This window comes from Hypanus sabinus, chromosome 26, assembly GCF_030144855.1.
Source record: "Hypanus sabinus isolate sHypSab1 chromosome 26, sHypSab1.hap1, whole genome shotgun sequence".
NCBI classification, from domain to species: Eukaryota; Metazoa; Chordata; class Chondrichthyes; order Myliobatiformes; family Dasyatidae; genus Hypanus; species Hypanus sabinus.
In genome coordinates this window covers 2,619,552-2,645,179 of record NC_082731.1, presented here as the reverse complement: position 1 = coordinate 2,645,179, position 25,628 = coordinate 2,619,552, and the positions used below count along the sequence as shown (strand labels likewise).

At 45.5% G+C, this 25,628-nt stretch overlaps 1 protein-coding gene and 1 long non-coding RNA gene across 4 annotated transcripts in view; one reads left to right on the top strand and one right to left on the bottom strand.

Annotated features, from left to right (window-relative positions):
• LOC132381793 (uncharacterized) overlaps window positions 1-11,566 on the top strand; it is a 135,281-nt gene extending 123,715 nt beyond the window's left edge. Inside the window, exon 3 of the long non-coding RNA XR_009508118.1 lies at window positions 11,441-11,566. This is a non-coding gene — a long non-coding RNA (uncharacterized LOC132381793). The remainder of the gene's footprint in view (window positions 1-11,440) is intronic.
• The window catches only part of fosb (FBJ murine osteosarcoma viral oncogene homolog B), a 35,388-nt gene extending 11,073 nt beyond the window's left edge, over window positions 1-24,315 (bottom strand). The window contains exons 1-5 of one of the 3 annotated variants that reach the window (XM_059951366.1): window positions 23,883-24,315; window positions 20,602-20,883; window positions 19,874-19,981; window positions 19,225-19,389; window positions 15,236-19,040 (exon numbers count right to left, since the gene is read on the bottom strand). In XM_059951366.1, coding sequence (XP_059807349.1) covers window positions 18,975-19,040; window positions 19,225-19,389; window positions 19,874-19,981; window positions 20,602-20,883; window positions 23,883-24,011 — 750 coding nt within the window. In that variant the 5' untranslated portion in view covers window positions 24,012-24,315 and the 3' untranslated portion in view covers window positions 15,236-18,974. Of the gene's footprint in view, window positions 1-15,235; window positions 19,390-19,873; window positions 19,982-20,601; window positions 20,884-23,882 lie in introns of those variants that run through there. The other 2 variants (XM_059951367.1, XM_059951365.1) reach the window with 2 other exon arrangements.
• Window positions 24,316-25,628: the final 1,313 nt, after the last annotated feature.

Below are 25,628 nucleotides of genomic sequence, written 5' to 3'. Positions count from 1 at the left end.
CCAGGCAGCATCTATAGGGAGAAACTTGAAATCCTGCACCACCAGGTTCAAGAACAGCTACTTCCCTTCAACCAGTGGAATCTCAAACTAAAGTGCACAAGCCTAATCACTATTTTGGGAGAGCAACTCTATAACCTCTTTGTACTGTAAAGAACTTTTTTGTTCTAATTATATTCTTTCTTGTATAATATATGCTTTTTCCTGTAGATGTTGTGTGTTGGTGATGCTGTGCATACCCTGATGAGAATTACATCCTTAGCTCACTCAAGGTGAGCACATCCCTCTCTCCCTTCCTGTGTTCCCACTGAGTGTCAGACTTGGTAGGACCCTCCGTGCCAGTAAGTGTGGTCTGTCTTCCCCAGAGAGAAACTGAGCCAGGAAGAGTAACCCACGTCCCGAATGAGCAGAATTTCTACCAATGTGAGAGTGAACCCCAGTCAGAATGGGAGTAAACACCAATCACAGGGGGCTTGAACCCCCCCCTCAGCGCTCTACCCAGCCGAGAGTGAACCTCTCCCCAAGTAAACAGCAAGCATTACTTCAGAGAGAAGATGTCACTGGGGAGTGAGAGGTGGTGAGAACCGAGGGAGTGGAAAGGAGAGTGACGGAGGGATTGAGAGAGACATAATGGCTGTTTTGGAGCCTGCGTGAACCACTGGGATCAGACATTTCCCGAGTAACTGCTCTGTAATCCCCTGTAAGCTCAGTAGATGGCACCAGTTGTCCAATTTCCCGATAAGACATAGGAGCAGAATTAGGCAATTCAGCCCATCGAGGCTGATTCACCATTCCATCATGGCTACTTTATTAACCCTCTCAGATATACAGGTGTCCTCCATTTTATGAATGTTCACTTTACGCCACTTTGCTTTTACAAAAGACCTGTTTTTGCATTACAAAGAGGATTTTCCCATTCTCCTGCTGTTACCTCCATAACCTTTGATGACCTGACTAATCAAGAACCTATCAACTTCTGTTTTAAATATACCCAATGACTTGGCCTGCACAGCTGTCTGTAGCAATGAATTCCACAGATTCACTATCCTCTGGTTAAAGAAATTCCTCCTCATCTTGTTTCTAAATGGATGTGCCTATGCAGGAGCTTCTTAGGTGTTCCTGGTGTGTGTAGCTATGCCACCACCATGGGCACTCATCACTCTCTGTGCTGGGAGACTGGCCTTTGACAGCCACCCTGTACTTTCCTCCCAACAACTTAAAATTAATGAGTTCTTCTCGGACTTCTCGGACCATTCCTGATGAAGGGTGTTGGCTACTCTTTTCTCATGAATGCTGCCTGACCTGCTGAGTTCTTCCAGCGATGTGTACGTATTCCATCTTATACAGCAACTTTGAGGAATCTATGGATGTGGGCCAGAAGATCTCTCTGCTCCCCCTCACTGTTAAGAATCCTGTTATTAATCTGTATTCTGCCTTCAAATTTGACTTTCAAAGTGAATCACTTCACACATTCCTCACATTGTGAATACCCTAGAGAGGCTGGTCCTGGCTTATCTCTGACCCCTGGTCAGATCACCCCTCGATCCCTGCAATTTGCTGACCAGGAGCACATTGGAGTAGACGATGCTGAACAGAGACTACTCCCATTTGGTCAGCACTGTGAGGATCATGATTTTTGATTTCTCAAGTGCCTTCAATACTAGACAGCCCTCATTGCTGGGGGAAAAGCTATGTTCAGTGCAGGTTGGCACTTCCATTGTATCCTGGATAATAAACTATCTAACTGGCAGACCCCAGTTTGTGTGGTTTCAGAGTTGTCAGACATGGCTATAAACTGCATTGGGGCACACTTCCTTTTACCCTGTGTACCTCAGACTTTAGATACAACACTGAGTCATGTCATCAGTTTTAAGGTGCTTGGAAGTAGGTACAGAGGGGATGTCAGGGGTAAGTTTTTTTATGCAGAGTGTGGTGAGTGCGTGGAATGGGCTGCCAGCGACGGTGATGGATAGGGTTGTTTAAGGAACTCCTGGATAGATATATGGAGCTTAGAAAAATAGAGGGCTATTGGTAATCCTAGGTAATTTCTAAAGTAAGGACATGTTTGGCACAGCTATGTGGGCCGAAGGGCCTGTATGGTGCTGTAGGTTTTCTATGTTTCTATTCTGAGATTGTGCCCTCTGGTCCTTGACTACCAGAAACATCCTCCCCACATTCACTCTATCTCAGCCTTTCAATATTTGATAGATTTCAATGAAATTCCCTCTCATTCTTCTAAATTCCAGTGAGTACAGGCCCAGAGCTATCAAATGCTTCTCCAATGTTAACCCTTTCATTCCTGGGTTCATTCTTGTGAAACTCTTCTGGACCCTCTCCAATGCCAGCACATCAGTTCTTAGATAAATATAGAAACATAGAAAACCTACAGCACAATACAGGCCCTTCGGCCCACAAAGTTGTGCTGAACATGTCCCAACTTTATAAATTACTAGGCTTACCCATAGACCTCTATTTTTCTAAACTCCATGTACCTTTCCAAAAGTCTCTTAAAAGACCCTATTGTATCTGCCTCCACCACCGTTCCATTCCATGCACTCACCACTCTCTGAGTAAAAACTTAGCCCTGACATCTCCTCTGTACCTACTCCCCAGCACCTTAAACCTGTGGCAACCATTTCAGCCCTGGGAAAAAGCCTCTGACTATCCACACGATCAATGCCTCTCATCATCTTATATACCTCTATCAAGTCACCCTCATCCTCCATTGCTCTAAGGAGAAAAGGCCGAGTTCACTCAACCTATTCTCATAAGGCATGCTCCCCAATCCAGGCAACATCCTCTGCACCCTTTCTATGGCTTCCACATCCTTCCTGTAGTGAGGCAACCAGAACTGAGCACAGTACTTCAAGTGGGGTCTGACCAGGGTCCTATATGGCTGCAACATTACCTCTCAGCTCCTAAATTCAATTCCAAATTGATGAAGGCCAATACACCATATGCCTTCTTTTAAACATACAGTCAACCTGCACAGCTGCTTTGAGCGTCCTATGGACTCAGACCCCAAGATCCCTCTGATCCTCCACGTTGCCAAGAGTCTTACCATTAATACTACATTCTGCCATCATATTTGACCTACCAAAATGAACCACCTCACACTTATCTGGGTTAAACTCCATCTGCCACTTCTCAGCCCAGTTTTCCATCCTATCAATGTCCCTCTGACAGCCCTCTGCACTATCCACAACACCTCCAACACTCCAACACCTCCAACTTTGCTGTGTCATCAGCAAACTTGCTAACCCATCCTTCCACTTCCTCATCCAGGTCATTTATAAAAATCACGAAGAGTAAGGGTCCCAGAACAGATCCCTGAGGCACATCACTGGTCACCGACCTCCATGCAGAATATGACTCGTCTACAACCACTCTTTGCCTTCTGTGGGCAAACCAGTTCTGGATCCACAAAGCAATTTCCCCTTGGATCCCATGCCTCCTTACTTTCTCAATAAGCTTTGTATGGGGTACCTTATGAAATGCCTTGCTGAAATCCATATACACTACATCTACTGCTCTTCCTTCATCAATGTATTTAGTCACATCCTCAAAAAGTTCAATCAGGCTCATAAGGCCTTTGACAAAGCCATGCTGAGTATTCCTAATCATATTATGCCTCTCCAAATGTTCATAAATCCTGCTTCTCAGGATCTTCTCCATCAACTTACCAACCACTGAAGTAAGACTCACTGGTCTATCTTTACTCCCTTTCTTGAATAAAGGAACAACATCCGCAACCCTCCAATCCTCCGGAACCTCTCCCGTCCCCATTGATGATTCAAAGATCATCGCCAGAGGCTCAGCAATCTCCTCCCTCACCTCACACAGTAGCCTGGGGTACATATCATTCGATCCCAGCGACTTATCTAACTTGTTGCTTTCCAAAAGCTCCAGCACATCCTCTTTCTTAATATCGACATGCTCAAGCTTTTCAGTCTGCTGCAAGTCATCATTACAATCACCAAGATCCTTTTCCACAGTGAATAGTGAAGTAAAGTATTCATTAAGTACCTCTACTATTTCCTCTGGTTCCATACACACTTTCCTACTGTCACACTTGATAGGTGCTATTTTTTCACATCTTATTCTCTTGCTCTTCACATACTTGTACAATGCCTTGGGGTTTTCCTTAATCCTCCCCGCCAAGGCCTTCTCATGGCCCCTTCTGGTTCTCCTAATTTCCTTCTTAAGCTCTTTCCTGTTAGCCATATAATATTCTAGATCTCTAACATTACCTAGCTCTCTGAACCTTTTGTAAGCTTTTCTTCTTGACTAGATTTATTACAGCCTTTTTACACCACGGTTCCTGTACCCTACCATAACTTCCCTGTCTCATTGAAATGTACCTATGCAGAACCCCACACAAATATCCCCTGAACATTTTCCACACTTCTTCCATACTTTTCCCTGAGAACATCTTTTTCCAATTTAAGCTTCCAATTTCCTACCTGATAGCCTCATAATTGGCCTTACTCCAATTAAACACTTTTCTAACTTGTCTGTTCCTATCTCTCGCCAATGCTATTGTAAAGGAGATAGAATTATGATCACTATCTCAAAAATGCTCTCCCACTGAGAGATCTGACACCTGACCCCCCAATTTTTCCCAATACCAAATCAAGCACAGTCCATAGGAGGCCCAAAACTGCTCATGATACTCCAAGTGTGTTCTGACCAATGCTTTATAAAGCCTCAGCATTATATTCTGGTTCTCTTGAAATGAACTCTAACAAGGCTGCATTTGCCTTCCTTACCACCAACTCAACCTGGAGGTCAACTTTAAGGGAATACTACACAAGGACTCCTCAGACTCTTTGAACCTCTGATTTCTGAATTTGCTCTCCATAGTCAATAGTTCCATTTAATATCAGAGTCTGTTTACAATATACAATCTCAAATTCTTGTTCTTCGCAGATATATATAAAAGCAGCAGAGTGCCCCAAAGAATGAGTGACTGTTAAAGCTTTAGAACCCTCAAAGTCCCCCTCCCAACTTCCCCTTATACACAAGCAGCAGCAGAGCTATGGCCCTCCCCTCCCCCTTCTATCTATGCTAATTTCAGCTATTAGTATATTTGTTGCTTGTTCTGTTCTGTGTTGCTCTGTCAAGCATTGTGGACATGCTCTGTCAATGTGATGACTCTTGCAGGCTGCCCTCAGCACGTTCTTGGGTGTGTAAGCAACACTCACCCAAACGACACATTTCACTGTAAGCTTTGATCTACATGTGACAAATAAACTTCAAAGTTCAAGGTACATTAATTAGCAAAGTTTTGTCTCCTTACCGGCAGCCACAAAACAAGAAACCCAAAAGAATTCACTAAAATGACAGCAATGTGCAGAGAGAGAGAAAACAAGTTGTGCAAACAATAAAAGTAAGTAATGTAGCGGTGTGCTACATGCAGCGCTAAAATTACGACACGGAGTCAGTAACTGCAGTCGAAGGAAAAACTTTATTCGAAATCTTCAGCCTCACTTTTAAGCCTCCCTCAACCTGCCCCCCGTGGCGCAGAGGCTCCAAAGCTCTGTGCTCGCAAACCCCCGTAGGCTATCTAATTGTGAGCTGGTTCGGATGTGCCAGGAAATGGGTCGCCACAGTAAGCATCCCTCAGAATGAGAGTGAGCCGATGGACACAAAGCCCACGGCAGCCGGAGCAGGCCCACAGCCTCAACCTTAGTGCAGCAAAGAACAGGGTAAACGTTATGGAGCAGTGGGCGAACCGGCCTGGTCCGGACACCCGGCCTTTTCAATCCATTCGGTCCAGCGTTTAAATCGTCCAAACTTCGGATCATTCCTTGCTCTGAGACCTGGGCCCTGCTGCCACATTCCGGTCCATACCTGACCTTTTCCAGATCAGTCAGTCTTGCTCTTGGTTCAGGTGGATGGGCTCCAAAGTTCCTCTGCTGTACTTTCCTCTGCTTCACATACCCTGACTCCATCTTGACCAGTCTCAACCTCGCTCCAGCCGTTTCCCCTTGAACATACCTCAACCTCGCTCTAAATTTGCACCCTTAAATCTTGAACTGTAGTGTCTTGTTTTGCACCATTTCTTTTTCACTGCCTTGTATACTCTGTGAGTTGTTTGTGCCTATGATACTGCAGTAAGCAAGCTTTTCATGTGCCTGTGCATGTGACAATAAACTCAACTTGACTTGGCTGCTTTAAGAACATCTTTGAGTCTTTCTGTCTGTCCATCTGTAGTCCTGTTGCATGAAGGAGTTTGGAAGAGATTGTCTGTCCCAGGGATCTGATGTTGGCATTCAACCAAAGCAGTCCTGACGAAGGGTCTCGGCCCGAAACATCGACAGTGTTTCTCCCTATCGATGCTGCCTGGCCTGCTGTGTTCCACCAGCATTTTGTGTGTGTTGTTGTTGGTCGATGGATCTGACTGAATACAACAGTGCCTCTGTGCAGGGGATGCCAGCCCCCATTAATTAAATAATTGGGAAGATTCCCCAGAGATGAAGTTTGTGATTCTGTCAGTACCTCCAGTTGAACTCTATCTTTTTGTGTGTTTCCTCCTAGCTGTCAGTCTGTGGTTTTGTATCGCCATGTGCTCCTGTCCACGCTCCTGCTCTACCCCAGCCCCTGTATTACTGAGTATTCCGTCTCTCATCTGTTTCTCATTATTACCTGTGTCTCATTGTGCTCCACCTATCACCTGCCTCTCTGGTTATTGCTCAGTGTATTTCAGTCCTGTATTTTCACCCATTTGTTGCCAGATTGTGCCAGTAAATTTTCCTGAGCCTTTCCAGCATTTGTATCTGTATTCTGTCGGAACATTGACTCTGCCTGTTTCCCAGTTCTCGTTTTTGGATTTCTCTGGATGTTTTGATCTCTGCCTGAACTTTGACGCTGACGTTGTTTGCACCTTGGGATTTGTTACTTAATTAATATCACTGTGTGCACAGTACTGGGTCTGTGATTGGCTCCCTACTCCAGTGCCCTGACAGATTCTCACTGTACATAGCCTAGGCCCCAGAAACATGGAGGATTACTAGTGTGTTGACAAACACCAGGTAATACCAGGAACCTTATTCAAGTTCAAAGGTTGAAATTGAAGGTAGAATGCAGGGTTAATGGCACAATTCCTAGCAGTGTGGAGGAACGGAGGAATCTTGGGGTGCATAGATCCCTCAAAGTTGCAGTGCAAGTTGATCAGGTGTTAAGAAGGCCTATGGTGTACTGGGGGCTTAAGTTGGTGCTGGAAGTGTGATGACATTTGCCCAGCACAATTCTTGCTGATTTATGCAAACAATGCATTTCACTGTTTGTTCCAATATATATATATGGCAAATAAAATTGATCTTTATCTTCATGTTTTATGGTCTTATGATTTTATGGAACATAAACAGAAGAATGTGGAGTTGTTAATGTGCAGAGCTGGCAGGTCAGGCTGGGCGCACCCTCCACTCCGAGAGGCAGAAATAGAACGAGCTGAGCCAATATCACAAATGGACGAATGATACAGATCAAGAAGTCAAACCAGCTGAAGCTGTAGGATTCAATGTTGAGGCCAGAGGGCCAGGCAGAAGATGAGGTGTTATTCCTCGGGCTTGCATTGGTTTTCGTTGTTACGGTACAGGAGGTTACAGACACCGGTCAGAGTGTGTGTGGGGCGGTGGGGGTGGGGAGGAGCTTCTCTGTCTGTATCAGTGATCCATCCTCTTCAGTCTACTCCTGGGCAGTTGATTCACTGAGCCATCGTGGGGTCTGCCTGAGCTGAAAACCGGTTTCTGGATGATCCTGGAGAAGAAGTTTGTAAGACTGGTTCACAGGACCAGTGAGGGCAGCACGTTTTAATGTCACCATTTCTGTTGTTGCTTTTTTAAAATAACTGAATGGTTTTTTATTGGCACATGTACTGACATACAGAGAAATACTTGTCTTGTGTATTCATCAGATCATTAGTGCATTGAAGCAGAACAATAACAATGCAGAGTAAAGTGTGACAACTACAGGGCAGGTAAACAATAGGCAAGAGCATAACAAAGTAGATCATGAGGTCAAGTGTCCAATTTAAGGAACAGTGGGATAGAAGCTGTCCCTAAGCCTAGTGGCATATGCTTTCAGGCTGTTGTACCTACTGTCTAATGGCAGAGGGTAGAAGAGAGAATGCCCAGGATTGCTAACAGCTTTGGGCCCCATATCTCAGAAAGGATATGTTGTCATTGGAGACAGTCTAGAGGAGGTTCACGAAGATGGTTCTGGGAATGAAGGGGTTAACATATGAGGCAGCTTTGGGCCTGTACTCACTGGAATTTAGAAGAATGTGGGAGGATCTCATTGAAACCTACCAAATGTTGAAAGGACTAGATAAGGTGTACATGGAGAGGATGTTTCCTATGGTGGGTGTATCCAGAACTAAAGGGCACAGCCTCAAAATTGAGAGGTGACCTATTAGAATAGAAGTAAGGAGAACTTGTTTTATCCAAGAGTAGTGAATCAGTGGAATGCTCTGCCACAGACTGCAGTGGAAGCCAAGTCCATGGGTCCATTTAAGATGGAAGTTAATCAGTTAGGGTATCAAAGGATATGACAAGGAGACAGATGTATGGGCTTGAGTGGGATTCAGGATCAGCCATGATGGAATGGTGGAGCAGACTTGATGGGCTGAATGGCCTAATTCTGCTCCTATGTCTTATGGTCTTACAGATTGGATGGTGTGTTGATTATGCTGGATGCTTTACTGAGATAGTCAGAGGTGCTCTTGGCCTGAAAAGTGAACTTTTTAATTCCTCTTCAGAATGTCAGTAAAGCAGCCAGGATAATCAAAGATCCCATCCACCCTGGACATTGTTGAGTCCTGATGAAGGGTCTTGACTCAAAACATCAACAGTTTATCCCTCTCCATTGATCCTGCCAGACCTACTGAGTTTCTCCAGCATTTTATGTGTGTTACTCTGGATTTTCAGCATCTGCAGAACATCTTGTGTTCATAACAAGCCAAATGGCATCTATGTGGTTGGACCAGGCTATTGGTAAAGTTAACACCTAGGAATGTAGGTTGTTGTGTGTTGCAGCCACTCAGGAAAAGTGATGCAGGAGGTGGTGTGGCATGGCATCATTGCTGCTCTCCAGTGTTTGCTCAGTGTAAACAAGCTGGATTGTGATCCCCTACAGCAGGGGTCGGCAACCGATGGCTCCGGAGCCACATGCGACTCTTTCATCTCTGTGCTGCGGCTCCCTGTGGCTTTGGAAAATAAATGATGAGTATTTAATTAAAATGTATTTTATGTTAGTTTGTTAGTTTTTGAAATGTAATTCTAAATTTGAAGATTATGATGATCTTGTACAATCTAAATAAAACGTGTTTTTTGTCGCTATTAATATACGTCACCGCTGCCAATGCCTGACAGCCGCCAGTGCGCGATTTTTAAAATTTTCAATCCAAGGTAGGCTAACTATGGAGAATTCTAAAAAAAGAAAAGTGACTGAAGAAAACAGAACATTTAATGATACGTGGGCAGATTCATTTGCTTTCACTGTTGACGAGACTGGTTTACCGGTATGCTTAATATGCAATGAGAAACTAGCAAACAACAAAAAGTCAAATGTCGCAGGACATTTCCAGAATAAAAACGCAGCCTTTGCTCAAAAATATCTGGATGGAGATGAGAGAAAAAAAGCCATTTCGGAACTGATGTGGAAGGTTGATCTGAGCAAAAATCATTTCAAGAAGTTAATGAAGTCTGGAAAATCAACTACATATGCTAGTTTTGTTGCCGCTCAGGAAATAGTCAGGCACGGGAAGCAGTTTACAGGTGGTGAATATATAAAAGAATTTTTCATTAAGATTTCAGGACATCTATTCACGGACTTTAAAAACGAGTGAAATTGCGCAGAAAATCAGGGATATGCCCCTCTCTGCAAAGACTGTCAAAGACAGAACCATAAAAATGGCAGGAGACATCACAAGACAGCAAATTAAAGACATCAATTCAGCAGTGGCCTACTCAATTGCCTGTGCCGAGTCTAAAGACAAAGGTGATATTGAACAAATAGCGCTATTCTGCCAGTATGTAAACTCTGCCGGGACACAGGAAGAAATGGTTGAGTTGATACCTCTAAAAGGCCAAACACGTGGGGAGGACATCTGTGAGGCTGTCTTGAATTGTTTAAGAGCCAAAGAAATAAAGACCACCCACCTGGTGTCAGTAGCTACTGATGGGGCAACAAGTATGACAGGAGTGCACAAGGGATTTGTGGCTTTACTGCAGAAGTCGCTGGACAGAAAGCTGTTGACTTTTCACAGCATCTTGCACCAAGAGGCACTGTGTGCTCAAACATTTCCTCCAGAATGCACAGAAGTAATGGATGTTGTCATTCAGAATTTCAATAAAATAATGGCAAAAAGTTTAAATCACCATCAATTCCATTTGTTACTGGACGAGCTGGAAACCGTATATTCTGATCTTCTGCTGCACAACAAAGTCCGGTGGCTGTCCAGAGGGGAGGTGCTGAAACGCTTTGTTGCGTGGCTGGAAGAAGCGAAAACTTTCCTGGGCAGCAAAGGGCTCACCTTTGCTGAGCTAGAACAGCCAGAGTGGCTGGAAAAGCTACACTTCATGGTAGACATGACAGCGCACCTGAACACGCTGAACACAGCTCTTCAGGGGAAAGGACGCACAGTCCTGCACATGTTGGAGGATGTTTTGGCATTTGAGCGCAAGTTGACAGTGCTTGCCAGAGATTTACAGAAAGGCACATTGTCTCACTTCCCCAATTTGAGAGAGTTCAAACAAGCTCACGACATGATAAATTCGGAGTATTTACATTCTGCAATCATCGCAATGCAAACATCATTTGGGAAATGCTTCTGTGAGTTCAGAGAGGAAAAAAATACATTATCCTTCCCGGTCACTCCCCTAAGCATCGATCCATCCCTACTGAATACGACTGCATTGGCAGGTGTGAGTCAACCTGATCTTGAGATGGAACTGGCCGACATAGCCGACAAAGACATATGGGTGTCCAAGTTTAGACGCTTGACAGCAGACCTTGAAGATGTTGCCCATCAGAAGGCCGTTCTTGCTCAGAATCACAAATGGAGTGATATTGAAAACCTCCCCAAATCGGACAAACTTGAGTTCGAAACATGGAATGCTATCCCCGACATTTATGTAAACATTAAAAAGTATGCGCTTGGAGTCTTGTCGATCTATGTATTCACATATGTATGTGAGCAGGTTTTCTCCAACATGAACTTTATTAAAAACAAACATCGCACACGCCTCACAGATGACAGCTTGCGATCCTGTGTAAAGATGAAGGTGACGTCATACAGCCCTGATCTGCAGAAGCTGTGCACTGAGATCCAGGAGCAGAAATCCCATTAACAAAGTATGATAAATATTTTAATTGCCTATTATTTTACGTATATTCATATTTTTTCATTGTTCAGTGAAATAGTCCTTTTATTTTTCAGGTTGACAGCTGGCTGACATTATTTTTGGTTTGCTGCTGGCAGAGAATTTCAGCCTTACGTCTGTGGCGTTTTTCATAAATACAAGAAGGACTCAAATAGACGTTGAGTATTTTACTTAAAAGTAACCTTCAACCCAACATCTTTTTTTCGGAGTTCAAAATGTTTTTGTTGCATGTAGAAATGTAATTTCGTTTTCTCTGCAGGAGTTCATCGATTTCATAAATGCAACACATTATAGTTTGTTTATACATAGCATAATGGCAAAAAAAGCATTGTATGCAGTGTTATTTCATTTTAAATGTCAAACGGGTTTTGTGGCTCCCAGTGTTTTCTTTTCTGTGCGAAACGGGTCCAAATGGCTCTTTCAGTGGTAAAGGTTGCCGACCCCTGCCCTACAGGAATTGTTTTTGCTGACAATATCCATGGGTTCAGGAATTTGGGCTATTTTATATCTATTTTTTGTGTAACTGTATGTGCTGTATGTACCTTGTGCTGTGTGTGACTGCTGGTACTGTACCTTTCACCTTGGCCCAGAGGAACCCATTCACTCATGGGTATTCATGTAAAGTTAAATGACAATTAAACAAACTTGAATTTGAAGCTCTCGAACCCTCTCAAAATTCAAAATTCAAGACTGTTTAATGAGATTTCCTGTACACAGGTGTAAGGAGAATGAAATAATTGTTACTCTAGATCTGATGCAGCATAAAAAAAGCAAAAGTAAAGAACACAATTAAAATACATAAGCTAGGTTACAGTATACACATAGATTGAATGTCAGTCCATTAGGTGACTGATGAGAAATAATCAAGGAGTGGTGGAGTGGTCGGTTTGTGGGTGGAGGTGTTGATCAGCCTCACTGTTTGGGGAAAGGAACTGTTTTTGAGTCCAGTGGTCCAGGAATGGATGCTATGTAGCCTCCTCCTTGCTGGGAGTGGGACAAACAGTCCATGAGCAGGGTAGGTGGGATCCTTCATGATGTTACTGGCCCTTTTCCAACGCCTCTCTGTATATACAGTATATTTCGACCTCTTCCTGAAGTCAATAACGTGACAAGTAGTTTTCCTTCTGCTGCGCTGGGAGCTGGATAACCAGCTGCTGGACAAGTCTCACTACAGGAAGGGTAAGCTGGTCTCCTGCTTGGACTGAGTGTGGCTGAACCACCACAACCTCAAAGTATGCCAAAAGCCTGGTCTAAAGTGGATGTTTATTATAGTGGGAGAGTATAGGACCAGAGGGCACAGCCTCAGAATAAAAGGACATCTGTTTAGAATGGAGATGAGGAATTTCTTTAGCCAGAGTATAGTGAATCCATGGTATTCATTGCCACAGGCAGCTGTGGAGGCCAGGTGACTGGGTATATTTGAAGCAGAGGTTGTCAGGTTCGTGATTTGTCGGAGTATCAAAGGTTACAGGCAGAAGGTTGGAGAATGGGGTTGACAGGGATAATGAAGGGGTTAAAGGGGATGACAAAAGGGTTAATAGAGGGATTGACAGGGATAATAAAGAGGTTAATAAAGGGGTAAAAGGGATGATAAGATTTTGCTCCTATGGTCAAGTAGTTGAAGTAAACTGTAGTTGAAGCGAGAAAGAATTCTGGGTATCTGAGACATTATCCAGCTGTGATTACACAGGAGCAGCCAATTTTCATAATGCTCAGATTGTGCATTTATTGAAATTGCCTTGTTTACATGCTAAACAATGTAGCTCTCCACACTGTGGTACAGGTTGGTTGCTGTATCCCCAGCCCTCCCCCCCCAGAGCTCTAAACAGATTAGTCACTGTGTGAGGACACATTGGTTCCTGGCCATGGGTCTGAGTCCCAGTTGAGGAGAGGGTGGTCAGTTACCAGTGATTCTCTGCCCTTGAAGCTGATAGAACCTTCTCTTGCTTAGTCCATGTGTGGTGGCATTGGAGAGGGTCCTGAGGGGCTTCACAAGAATGATTCTAGGAATGAAACGGTTAATGTATGAGGTGTGTTTATGGCTTTAGGTCTGTACTTGCTGGAATTAAGAAGAATGGGATGGGGGATCTCTTTGGAACGCATTGAATATTGAAAGGCCTAGATAGAGTGGATGTGGAGGGGATGTTACCTATCGTGGAGGAGTCCAGGACCAGAGGATGCAGCCTCAGATTAGAAGGACATCCCTTTAGACAGAGATGTGGAATTTCTTTAGCCACAGAGTGGTGAATCTGTGGAATTCATTGTCACAGATGGCTGTAAAACCCAAGTCATTGGGTATACTTAACACAAGATTATTAGGGGTGTCAAAGGTTACAGGGAGAAGGCGGGAGAACTGGGTTGAGAAATCAGCTGTGATGGAACTGTCTCAATGGGCTGAATGGCCTACTTCTGGCATGATGCCTTCTTATCTATGGTGACAATCTTTTCCCCAGGCCAGGGGAGTCCAAAACTAGGGGGCATAGGTTCAGGGTGAGAGGAGAGAGATTTCAAAAGGACCTGAGAAGCAACATGCTCCTGCGGAGGATGGAAGCAGCTGCCAGAGGAAGTGGTTAAGTCAGGTAGAGTGGTGTGATTTCAGAAGCATTTGGATCAGTGCATGGAGGGAGGGGGCTTGGAGCTGGGTGGGCCCTGGGGTCAGCAAGGATTGTTTGGTCCAACGAACCTGCATCTGTGCTCTTTTGCTCTATGCCACCAGGACTACCTACTGCCTTGTTCCATGTATAAACAGAACATGAGAAGTTGCAGACTTGGATGTTTAAGGAAGAGCCTCCTCAAGTTCTGGTCAAACATTTGCCACCCAGGGCCGGGGAAGTGTGGTTCAGTAGAAGGACCTCCATGTCAGTCTGCTCCTGTAGCCAGTCACAGGTCTGGGCAGTGGGCCTTCTGTTTGTTGATAGCCTGCCCCTCTCTCAAGGTTATGGTTGTGCCTGGGTAAACCCAGAGAGGGAGGATTCAGTGCCCCCTGGTTCGTGGGAACCAGTAGGTGTTGGGTTTTATGCTGGACACAGAACCTTTCAATTCACATGCTATTGATTTTAATAAACTTCTTATAAAACCAAAAAATCCCACACAGAAAGTTGAGTACTGGATATAAAAGGTGATAAAAAAGATAATCATTAGATCTTAGGACGTGGAAGCAGAGTTAGGCCTTCAGGCCTACTCAACTACTCCACGTGGCTGATTTATTATCCCTCTCAATTCCATTCTCCTGTCTTTTGCCCATATCCTTCTGATGAATCAAGAACTATCACCTCTGCTTTAAATATATCCAATGACTTGGCCTCTACAACCATCTGTAACAACGAATTCCAAAGATTCACCATCCTCTGCCCCTAGACTCATCTGCCACAAGGGACATCGAGGTGTAAAGCCCCCTTTAGTAGCCATTTATAATAAATAATGCACAAACAAATGTGGATTTAGCATCAATGGTTCCTTTATTAACACATAGTAAAACATTGCAAATTTCAGGTTTCATGCAGATTATTGATGCAACAAATTTAGATTTCACCGTGTAACAGGAGCAAGATATTTATAAATATCAAAATAAACCTTAATTTCACAAAGTGCATTAAACTCTGGTGGATCGAGGGCACGACAGGGTAAATGTTGGAAAGTGAAGACCAAGCACACATAGGGAGATAGCAGATGAGGAACAGATGTCGTAGGACACAGAGGCGTGTGCACACACACACACACACACACATCCAGGCAACTGCAGAGGTAGGAGGAATGAGAGGGGTGGGGGTAACAGAAAATAAGGAAAGTGGAGTGGAAGAAGAAAGATGCACAGAGATAGTTGTGAAAACAGACTCAGGGAGGTTAGAGTCATTAAGCTGGAGATAATGACCAATTGCTCAGGATTTTAAAGTGTGGCTCAATATCAGTTTCACTTGAAGTCTTGTCCCTGTCTCCACCCAGCCCAGAGACTGGAATATTTGGGTTGGAGGAGGGATCAGTGAATGTTCCTGACTGAATTTCATGCCCACGCATCCAGCAGGTTATGCTGATTCCACCGAAGCTTCACAGACTAGAGAGAAAGAAAGCACGCTCTTGCTTCTGCCTCCCAGTGACGTGAAGCGTTTAAGAGTAAAAAATTGAGTAAGCCTGATCCTGGGAGTGGTTGCATATTAAAAAAATGGTCCACAGATTTCTGACCCCTCCACCAATGTCTCTGAATCATCTCCAATGAAGGGGCGTCAATTTCCTTCCAAAGCCCCTCAGAGCAAGGAGCAGATTGTACCACTGGAAGCTGCCACTCTCCACAGTGGAACCATATTGTGAGCACTCCATATCTCCACTTTGGCAGTGGATTAGGTCAGGCCTTGGGTGAGTGGGCTCATCTTGGCAAAACACAAGAAATAGGAGCAGGCTGATCTGATCTTGGCCTTAGGGCCATTGTTCCCCACAACCTTCAACTGTCCTACAGACCAAATACTTGTTCATCTTGACCGTCAGTACATTCAGTGACTCAAGCAGTGGTCTGTAGTATTGGGGGTTGATGTGTAGTGGAGAGTTGGCAGAGGTACAGGTTAAACATTAACATTTGAGTACCCAGGAGTGGGTGCTAACGTTCTGTTCCCAAAGTGGGTGAACGAACCACTCTTTCCAATAAGACAATTTTTACTCTCAATGCTGGCTTAAAGCCTAATGCAGTGCCACAATATATACACACAACTCTACAGTCACAAATCCAGAAATAGATTTCAATATTTTTGAAATAATTACAATATAAATCTTGATAAACAACCATGGACATTGTCATAGTACAGACACAGGAACATACAGTATACAATCGTCTGTGCTAACACAGTTTGAATTAATCCTGTGTCACAGTAAATAACACATCTGGTTTTGAAATGTTGTAGCTCGTCTCCATGCAGTTTTTGACATAAATTTCAACATTTTTTAAAGCTTAAAGTAACTAGAGCTTAAAACTATACATGGACTAACACTGGATAAGCTGTGGCAACTTGAAGCAAATTGTTCCCACACCAAGATTACATAGAGAGGGAAAGGAAGGGGTCAGTAGTTTTTGTATCCTATGGTCTGACATACAACAGGACTGTTTTTATTTTTCCCCTTTTAGGAATCTGTATACAAGTCAGTAAATTGTTTATGGCTCCAGACATTTTGTACGGTTAGTCCTGAAGTCAATCTGGTCTTTTTTTTTGCAAAGAAGATGCTGCAAGTTTTAAAAGTACAATATAGAAATAAAAAATAAATATTAACTATAAAAGGTATAAAATGAAGGCTGTTGTAGCAAGGCTGCCAATTCATGGGAAATATGGTACCAGCTAGACCCACAGGAGACCAGAGGACTCAACACCTCACAAAGAACTCTCACACCAAGTGCTGGAACAACTCAACAGGTCCTGTCCTGAAACGTTGCCTGACCTGACCAAGGGACTTCGGTGACTGTTTTTTCTCCTCCATTGATGCTGTCTGACCTGATGAGCTCTTCTAGCATTTTGTGTTTCTCAAGGTTTCTAGCATCTGCAGAATCTCTCCTGTCGGGATGAAAGTAGCCATTCCAGCTGCAGTTCTGTCTCAGCTAGCAGCTCAGCCAGGGATATGGGTAGCTAACTTTATCTTTGCTGCCTGACATACACAGACTCACACACACCCACAGACTCACAGTCACCCTGGCACAGAGATGCCATGTCCCATTACAGCTGCGTGCACTGGTATTCCAGTGGTCTGTGCGGGTCTGAAGGACTGAAGCCTCCCAGTCAGCTTTAGAATGTCAAGTAAGATATGGACACAGGCGCGAACTGTCGGCTATTCATTGTGAAAGGTTAAATACGTTATTGCAGTCAGCCAGTTTTACCTTTTTTGTAAGTCATTTTAAATATTGGTTAAAATACAATAACTTATACTGTACGTGATGTTCTATACATAATAGGAGGCAGAGATTAGCCCTCCCGCACTTCTAAGAAATATAGGGGCGCTATCTCCCTCACCGTCCATCTCAGTGGTTTAAATGTCAGCAAAGCATATTCTGGCTTGTTGGCGCAGGAAGTGGACGCTTGGGGGGCTGCTCTCGGACTTTGCTGGGCGTTGGCGCAAAAACGACACATTTTAACCTATGTCTTGATGCACATGCAACAAAATAAAGCAAATCTTAATCTTACTGTGTTTTGGTCTGGTGGGCAGAACCGGTTACTGTGACCAGTTTGTGGTGAACGAGGGTCAAAGAGGCAGGGAAGGCTCTATCTGCCCGGGAGGGGCTGTCTCTGGCAGTGAGAGAATGGGAGACACTGCGCTGTTCTTGAATGTCAAGCCGTGTGTCCCAGTTATGGCAAAAGAAAAGCGGGTTCTCCTTTGTTCTTGCAGAACTGACAGTATGGTTGCTGTACTGTATAACTACTGCCCAAGTTGCCTCCCTTAACTCTCTCCTCCCGAAGGCGCAGAAACGCACCCGTGTGGAGGGTGGCATCACAGAAGCCTGTTTCTAGGCCGTGCACTGAGGAAATGAAGCCGTTTCCGGCTTAATGAACGCAAAACTGGTCACCTCCAGAGAGCGGTGGGGGAGAGTCATCCAACTGAATCCTCATACACGTAAAATGCTGAAGGAACTCAGCAGGTCAGCCAGTCTCTATGGAGGGGAACAACACGGCGCCTAATTGAGAGGCAGACTTGGCAGCCAGAAGGGATCCTGTGGTTTGCGAACCTGACAGGTCATGGCTACAAACCTGAAGGGAGTGGGTCGAGGCGCGGCGGGGGAACTTCAACGCAAAAATATATCAGAGATTCGGCCGGTTTTACATCCCTCCTGACCTGCCTGTCCCTTGCAAAGTTTTTTTTAACTCACCAAGCAGGATATAAAACTAATAACTTTTTTGTTGCTTTTGAGTTCCAGACCGATTAAAATTAGTTCTAAAAGTAAAATTCACATCTTGTTCATTCGGAAGGAGGATATTTCTGTTACATCGAAGAGAACACGTCGTCCTCTCTCCTCTCACCACAAACAAACACACACACGGATACAATCAACGTAAAATTATCTTACAAAATGTCTGGATTCACAGTATGTTAGAGAGGGACAGGCCCCTCGTGGAGCGGTGGAACATTTAAAAAAAGGAGAATCCGCCCGTAGTTTCACCGTCAGTAAAAAAAAGCTCAGTTACTTTTACAGCAGGAGGTCCCCAGACGGGTACAGCCGGCTAACGCAGCAGAGAGGAGGCCAGGCTGGCAAGACATTCGCTGGGTCGGGATACGTTCGGGACGGCCTTGGTGCAGTAACATTGCAACTTCGTCAATAATAAACACGTTGACTGGCTCCGCCACCGTAGGTTGCTTCTCCCCACTTTTCTGGGAGGTTTCGGAGTGGCAACAGAAGCTATTTGGCAGTGTGGGGGGGGGGGGGTGCGGGGGCGAAACGCTTTACCCCACCTCCTCCCCGGGGCAGCAAGATGGGAGAGGGGGGAAGGCAGGCTGGCGATTCCCTCCCCAACCCCTCCCACCTCTCTCCCGTATCCCTGGCTGGGCGTTAAAGCAGCGCCGGGTGCTGGGAAGTAAGTGAAGTGAGGTTAAAGCAGGTTTACAGAGCCAGCAGCGATGGCGAGTTCAAAGAGTCCGAGGATTGGTCGCTGCTACTGTTCCGCTGGTGGACGAGGCCGCAACTGCTTCCCTCTGGGTAGGTGAACACAAATGAAGAGGTGTATGAGGCGTTGGGGCTACTACTCAAAAAGGACTGGACAGTCTCACAGGGCGGATAGAAGGGTACCTCCGCCGGCAGCTGATAGCCCGACGGGTAGCTCCCGGACAATGGGGGCTCCTTCCCATCCAGTGTAATAGGCAATCCGAGAGAGCTCACCTCGGCACCGGCGGCGCTGGGCTGCGGACTGACAGGGTCCTGGAACGGGATCTTGCAGGCTGGTTTGTGCGCTACCAGCACAAACTCCAGTCGCTCTTTCTCTTTGTGCAGCTCGGCGATCTGAGATTGAAGCTCGGCTTTCTCTTCCTCTAACTGGTCTGTCTCCTGCGAGAACGGAGGCAGACGGTTAGTGCGAGCAGCGAGGGGCGGGGTCAGAGAAAAAGGAGGTGAGGGGAGGGAAAAGAGGAGCGAGGGAGATGAGGGGAAGCTCAAGAGAAGGGAGAAAAAGAAAGGCGGCAGGGAGAGAGAGTTGGGGTGGAAAAGGAGATGAGAGAAGGGGAAAATGCGGAATAGATTGATAACAGGAGGAATAGGAGAGAGCGAGTAGAGAGGGATTAAGAGAAACAAGAAGACATCGAAAACTGACGGGGTTGCTGGGGAGGAGGGCAGGATAGAGCGAGAATATCCGTCTAACCTCCCACCGCAAGTCCCTGAGGGACAGGCACGGGACGGCCGGTGATCCCGTGCGTGTTAGTGAATTAATTACTCCTCCCGCTAACCCCAATTACCGGCTCTGAACATACCCCTCCACACTTCCCCTTCCCTGTCTCGGGGCACCCGGGAGAGGCGGCAGGAGAGTTTTACTTACGGTCTGGAGGCGGTCGGTCAGTTCCCGGCGGCGGTTCCGACATTTGGCGGCAGCCAGTTTGTTTCTCTCCCGGCGAACGCGGCGTTTTTCCTCCTCCTCGGCAGTGAGCTGTGGGTGGTAGACAGATAGGATATTCAATTCCCTCGGGTATTACGCTAGGAACCGCGCACACAGACCCACACACCCCGGCCCGTACTCCCTTGCCTTAACCCAATCCTCTCCGCGTCCTCAAGGGGCCCAGAACTCAGAGCACAACGGGCTGGACACGTGAGAGCGGGGAAGCATTCTTTAAGTATCTAATGGATCCATCTTGAACCAGCGGGGTGTTCTCGACTTGGAATGTTTGATGGGTCACTGCAGAAGGGGTTTTATGTGGACAGGACAGGTTTATAGGGATATGGGCCAAACGCAGACAATGGGTTGGTCAGCGTGGAATGAACGGCCTGTGTCCATGCTCTATCTAACCCAGGAGGAGGGTGGGTTGACTGTAGGGGGGAGCTAACTTGGCTGCTGAAAGATCCAGAGCCCACAAAAATAGAGCGTTCCACCCCTCAGAAATAAAGTGGACCTTTAATATTAACATTGTTACCATTATTTAGCAATAACTTTAAAACAAAGGCCCCTTAAACAACTTTGATCTGATATTATTGTGCACCCACACATACTGTGTCTGCCTGTGTTTGCATCTGCCTATCTACAGTGTCTGTCTGTGTGTATCCCTCACTCACCGTTTCATCGCGTGCCCTCCGAGAGCGGCTGACCCGGCTGGGTTTCGGTGGCTCTCCAGTGCTGTAGGAGCACATGGCTGGAGTGGAATAGCTGGTCCCGGGGAGGTTATATGGATCCATGGAGGTTTGGGCCATAGGGGGAATGTGAGACTGAGTCTGAGTCTGGGCCACCGAGGAAATGACAGTTGGCTGAACCATCCACTGTAGATCCTGACTGGTGGTGATGGCAGTCAGAGTTGGTACAAAGGATCCTGGCATCTCCCCAACGCCTGTGGTACACTCCTGCCAACGATCAGAGTACACAATATAGTTTATCATTTATTTTAGAGACGGAATGTAAAAGGCCTTTCCAGCCCTTGTGATGCCCAACATTCCAGCCTAATCATGGGACATTTTACAACTGGTACATCTTTGGACTGTGGGAGGAAACTGGAGCGCTGGGAGAGAACTCACACGGACATGGAAAGGAATGCACAGCCTTGCCTAGAGAGGGCGCTGGAATCAAACTCCGAGTTGTAAGAGTATGGGACTAACGGCTACGGGACTATATTTGCTGTGCATAACTGTACAGTCTTGGCCCCTGAGGAAGTGTTTTTCCTTTTGCTGTATGGTTGAACAACAAGCTTGAACTTAATACATTCTGTTTGCAAACCACCAATTCCACCCAATGTACAATGTACCATTAGGGAGGCTGTTGACCAGGGCATAACTTCTCACTGTCCACTGACAGCAGGACCCTAGGCTGTGCTCCTTCCCCATTTGAGAAGGGTTGACGTGACTCCTGATTCACGTTAACAGTCAAAAAGGGAAGGAGGATTCACAAAAAGTTTTCTCGCCCTCTCACCTTCCTCCATTCTTGGCGGGCTGTGAGGGATGGAGAAACTTGGTGTTGGTTATAATCTTTTTCCCTTCACAAACTCGGGCAGCATACTTTACAGCCCCAGCGACCAGGGTTGAATTCCCACCGCTGTCTAAAAGCAGTTTGTACGTTCTCCTGCCACACTCCATGTTAATCAGTCATTTGCAGGCCCAGTGGGGTGGAAAGGGTTGTCACCAGGCTCTGAATTAAAAATCAACTTATAAGTTATAACTGATCAGTCCATCACCTGGAGGGGCCTGTCATCAGGTTGGAGGCAACATCCGAGCAGATTGTCTAAGCAGAGTGCTACATACATTCATATTTAACCTTAAGTACAAGTAGTAAATAATTGCCACTATTCTATTAAACCCGATATCCGTCTTCTAAAGTTGGCAATCCACATTTAACGTCTCTTTTGCAGTGCTAAGTAAAGAGATTGGTTTAAGAATATCACATCCTGGCGGCAGTTCTGGGTTTCGTCAGAAGGGGTCGCCGTATTGCAGACTATACAATGTGTTGTATACTCCCCGGGACTGTATTGTCCGCGGTGAGACGGTGTCCTATAAAGTTCACTCAATTAGCGGGAGTACATATTTACAAGAAGGGTCCAGTGTCGTAAAGCCACGACTCATCCAAGAATTCAAACGTGAACTTTAACTAAGAATTATTAAAAAGAAACGGTGTTTTTCTCCAACTTGATATAACCAAAGTTTAAAATGGATAAATGGACATTGGTGTTAAGATGTGGTAAACACGCGCCCGTATTGTTGCAACCTGACATTCACGAGTTGAAAGGCATTCCAATCAACTGTCAATCGACGTGACAGCACAGGAACAGCCGGGCTCTTCGGTCCACGCCGTGTGTTCCGACCACAAATGGAGAGATATTCGAATTAAGGGCGGTGGAGAGTGGAATATTATTGGACAGAATTTGCAAAGAGCCAGGGTACATTGTATTCCTGATGCAAATCTAATCATGTCTCTGCGCCTTGCGGCCTCCGGTTGAGGCTAAAGAAAACGTTTTGTGAATGTCAGAGTTGCACTCGACTAGCTTTTTGCCAATTTACCTAATCGTTTTTGCCCTCATTAGGACTGTCTCTTTTTAACCCTTGCCTATTCGGCTGTCTGACTAAATAATTTTTAGACATCGTGATTGTATCTGAATCCCCCACCTCCTCTGGCAGTGTGTTCCTGTACCGACTGCTTTGTAAAAAAGCGCATGCCTGAGATGCCCTTTAAACCGCTTCCTTGCTCTCTATGACGGAACTGCATAGAAGGCGATCTAACCAGTATAATGTCTCTGCTTTTATATTCCACGCAGGAGAGCATGACACATGCCTTCTTCGACCGCGTTTCCACTTTCTGAGATCTAGAGATTGGAATCCCAACGTCGCTCTGTTTATCAGCGTGTGTTTGTGTGTGTGTGTATATATATATCACCCTGCACGCGATTCCCGACTGGACACCAGTAATCTTCCTCTTATATCTTATATCGGAGTGCAACAATAACTTTGAACTCTAGTGACTGGTTCGCAGTTCACAGGGTGAATGAGTCCTGCAAATGTATTTACTTAGCCATGCTGCTCCATCATCCCCACAACCCCGATTAACCCAAACCTAATGAAGGCTGGGGTTGTGTGCTACCGATGACAACATCCCTATTACTTAAAGAAAGCAATGACAAAGACCTTGAACATCTGAAGTATTGGGGCAATGCAGTTGAGGTTGACCCTGGGAAAGATCGCATTTTCACGTTTTCTTGGCATTGCACCGGACGTTAAGCCTCTCATTTGATTCCCAGCCCCCGCATGTTAACGCTCAGCTTGGGGCTTGACTGGGATACTAAACTGCTAAAGGTCAGTTGGCTTGGCGTCCTGGACTGTCGTGTGCACTGGGAGGTGGAACCGCTTTCCATTCATAAAACCCGGGCAGCGCGTGCCCGTAACATTCCGTCTCCCCAGCCACTGACAGCGCCGTTGCCTCAGCAACGTTCCAAAATAGAACGTCCGGCGTCAGCACGTCGCACGACCGGGGGCGGGGCCAGAACGGCGTCACCAGGAGAATTCCAATACGTCAACCTTACGGACGTAACCGAGTCCGAGGGCAAACATGAGGTTTCCAACCTGCGGGAAACCGGTGCAATTTTATCGATCAATCGATTCCAACCGACACGAGGCTCCGAATGCAGCGACAGACATAGATGTTACACATGCATTCGATTCTAAAGTTTACTTTAATTATCGCAGCTTGCACCGTTCACCTAAACACTGACTTTAGTTTTGCACCGATCAAAGATTAATTGATTCCCTACTTATTCCTATTATTGCTGGAAAATAATCCAAAAACGGGACGAGGGAGCTCCCCCGTCATCCCGACAGCTTTAACATGTTATAAAGTTCGCCTGATTATAAGTGTCACTTACCTGGGCTGCAGTAGTGGGGCTGCCAATACTCTGGCTGAAGGAATCCACGGATGACAGGTACTGAGGCTCCGAAGGGGAAGAACTACAGCGAGAAGCCGAGTCAAAGTCGCCTGAGAATCCCTGGTACATGTCCTCCCAGTCGTTGATGAGCCACGATTTGTCTCCCCTTGAATCCAGTTTCCCGTTTGTCAATGAACAGCTACTCAGAAAAATACTGTGCTGTAGTAGCGCCTGTCTGCTCCTCCTCAGTTTCGCCGCTCTCTTTATGAATGAACTAATTCCTCTTGACGCCTTTTTATACGAATGTATTCCTCTGACGTCAGGCTACCAGATCGTGAAAATGGTCAGATCCCACACAAAAGAAAAGAAACAGCGAGTCCGAAATCACTAGAAGTGAAGCCACCGAAGGCCGAGCTGCAAATGGCACTCTCGCCGAGCTTCCACTCTGTTTTATTGCCGGGAAAACGCGATAAAATCCCTCCTGTGAGGAAGCTCCGCCCATCCGGGATCCCTGACGTACATGCCCAAATATGGAACTGTGTAGTTTGCTGTTTACTGGTAACCAAGCAGTGACGTAAGAGGGAATCCCTCTCTAGACAGCGGCCTTACCATAGAGAGAGTTTTAAATAGAAATCCAGTCTCCTGGAGCTTTATTTTTAAATTTGATTCTATAAATTCTATATTTTTAATAGTATAAGATTTTAAAATCCCGCTGGTGTTACAGTCCTAAAGAATACACTGCTGCTTCAGAATTGGTCTCCGTTTACCTCTATAAACTCAAATTATCCTTTAAAAATATCTAGGTTTATTCTGTCAGTGCGGGAACTTACTGTGCCTTGACTAACATTTCTGTTCCCTGCAATTATAAGACTGATTACACAAGAACAAACTGCGAGGCCGTGTGGGATGCTATATAATTGCGATTCCCCTTTTTAAACGATTTTGGTTTAAACTTTGAAACACTAAGTTTTGACCCTGGCCGTATCTATGCAACACAGACTCCAGGGTAAGGGCGAAAGATTTCAACATACTAATTTCTCGATCAAAGAATTAATATTTTGTTTCAATAAGTCGCATGATTGTTGGCGGGTTTGCGGTTAGTGTTTACCAGAGTTAGTGTTTACTTCCTTTTGTGATATTCGCCCGAGGCGTGTTTTGAGGGGGTGGGGTGGGATGGAGGGAGGAGGTTAGCGCCGAGCCTCAGCACCACCACAACCCTTACCTGACTCTAGACAGTTTTATTTACATTTCGAAACCTGAGCAATGATGGCCTTGGCCGAGGATTCCACAATCGCGCGGGATTCCTGTAAAAAAAAAGGCCGCGCCAAGGTAGCCCAATGAGCCAACGCCTAACCTCAATGAAAACACCACTCTTTCACCAAGAGAACAGAAAAATCTGCCGCTTCGTGCCTCTGAAACTCTATACAAAGTTTAGAAAAGAAAGTATGGTTCTTGAATTTAATATTTAATAGGAAAACGCATTTCTCCGCAGCGCAGCGCTTCACTGGCAATTATTATTTAATTTGGCGGAGCTGCATCCCAGGCTGAAAAAAATTGACCGGGCCCTTCCGCAGCACGTCTTTCGGCCCATCTTGTCCGTGACAGCTATGATACCTGTCTATAAGAATCCCGTTTGACTGAATCCTGTCTAATTACATGTACTAACTGTTGTAACGGTACCTGCATCCTCCACTTCCTCTGTGCGGTCACTCCAGATATTCACCAATCTCCGTGTGGTAAACTTAT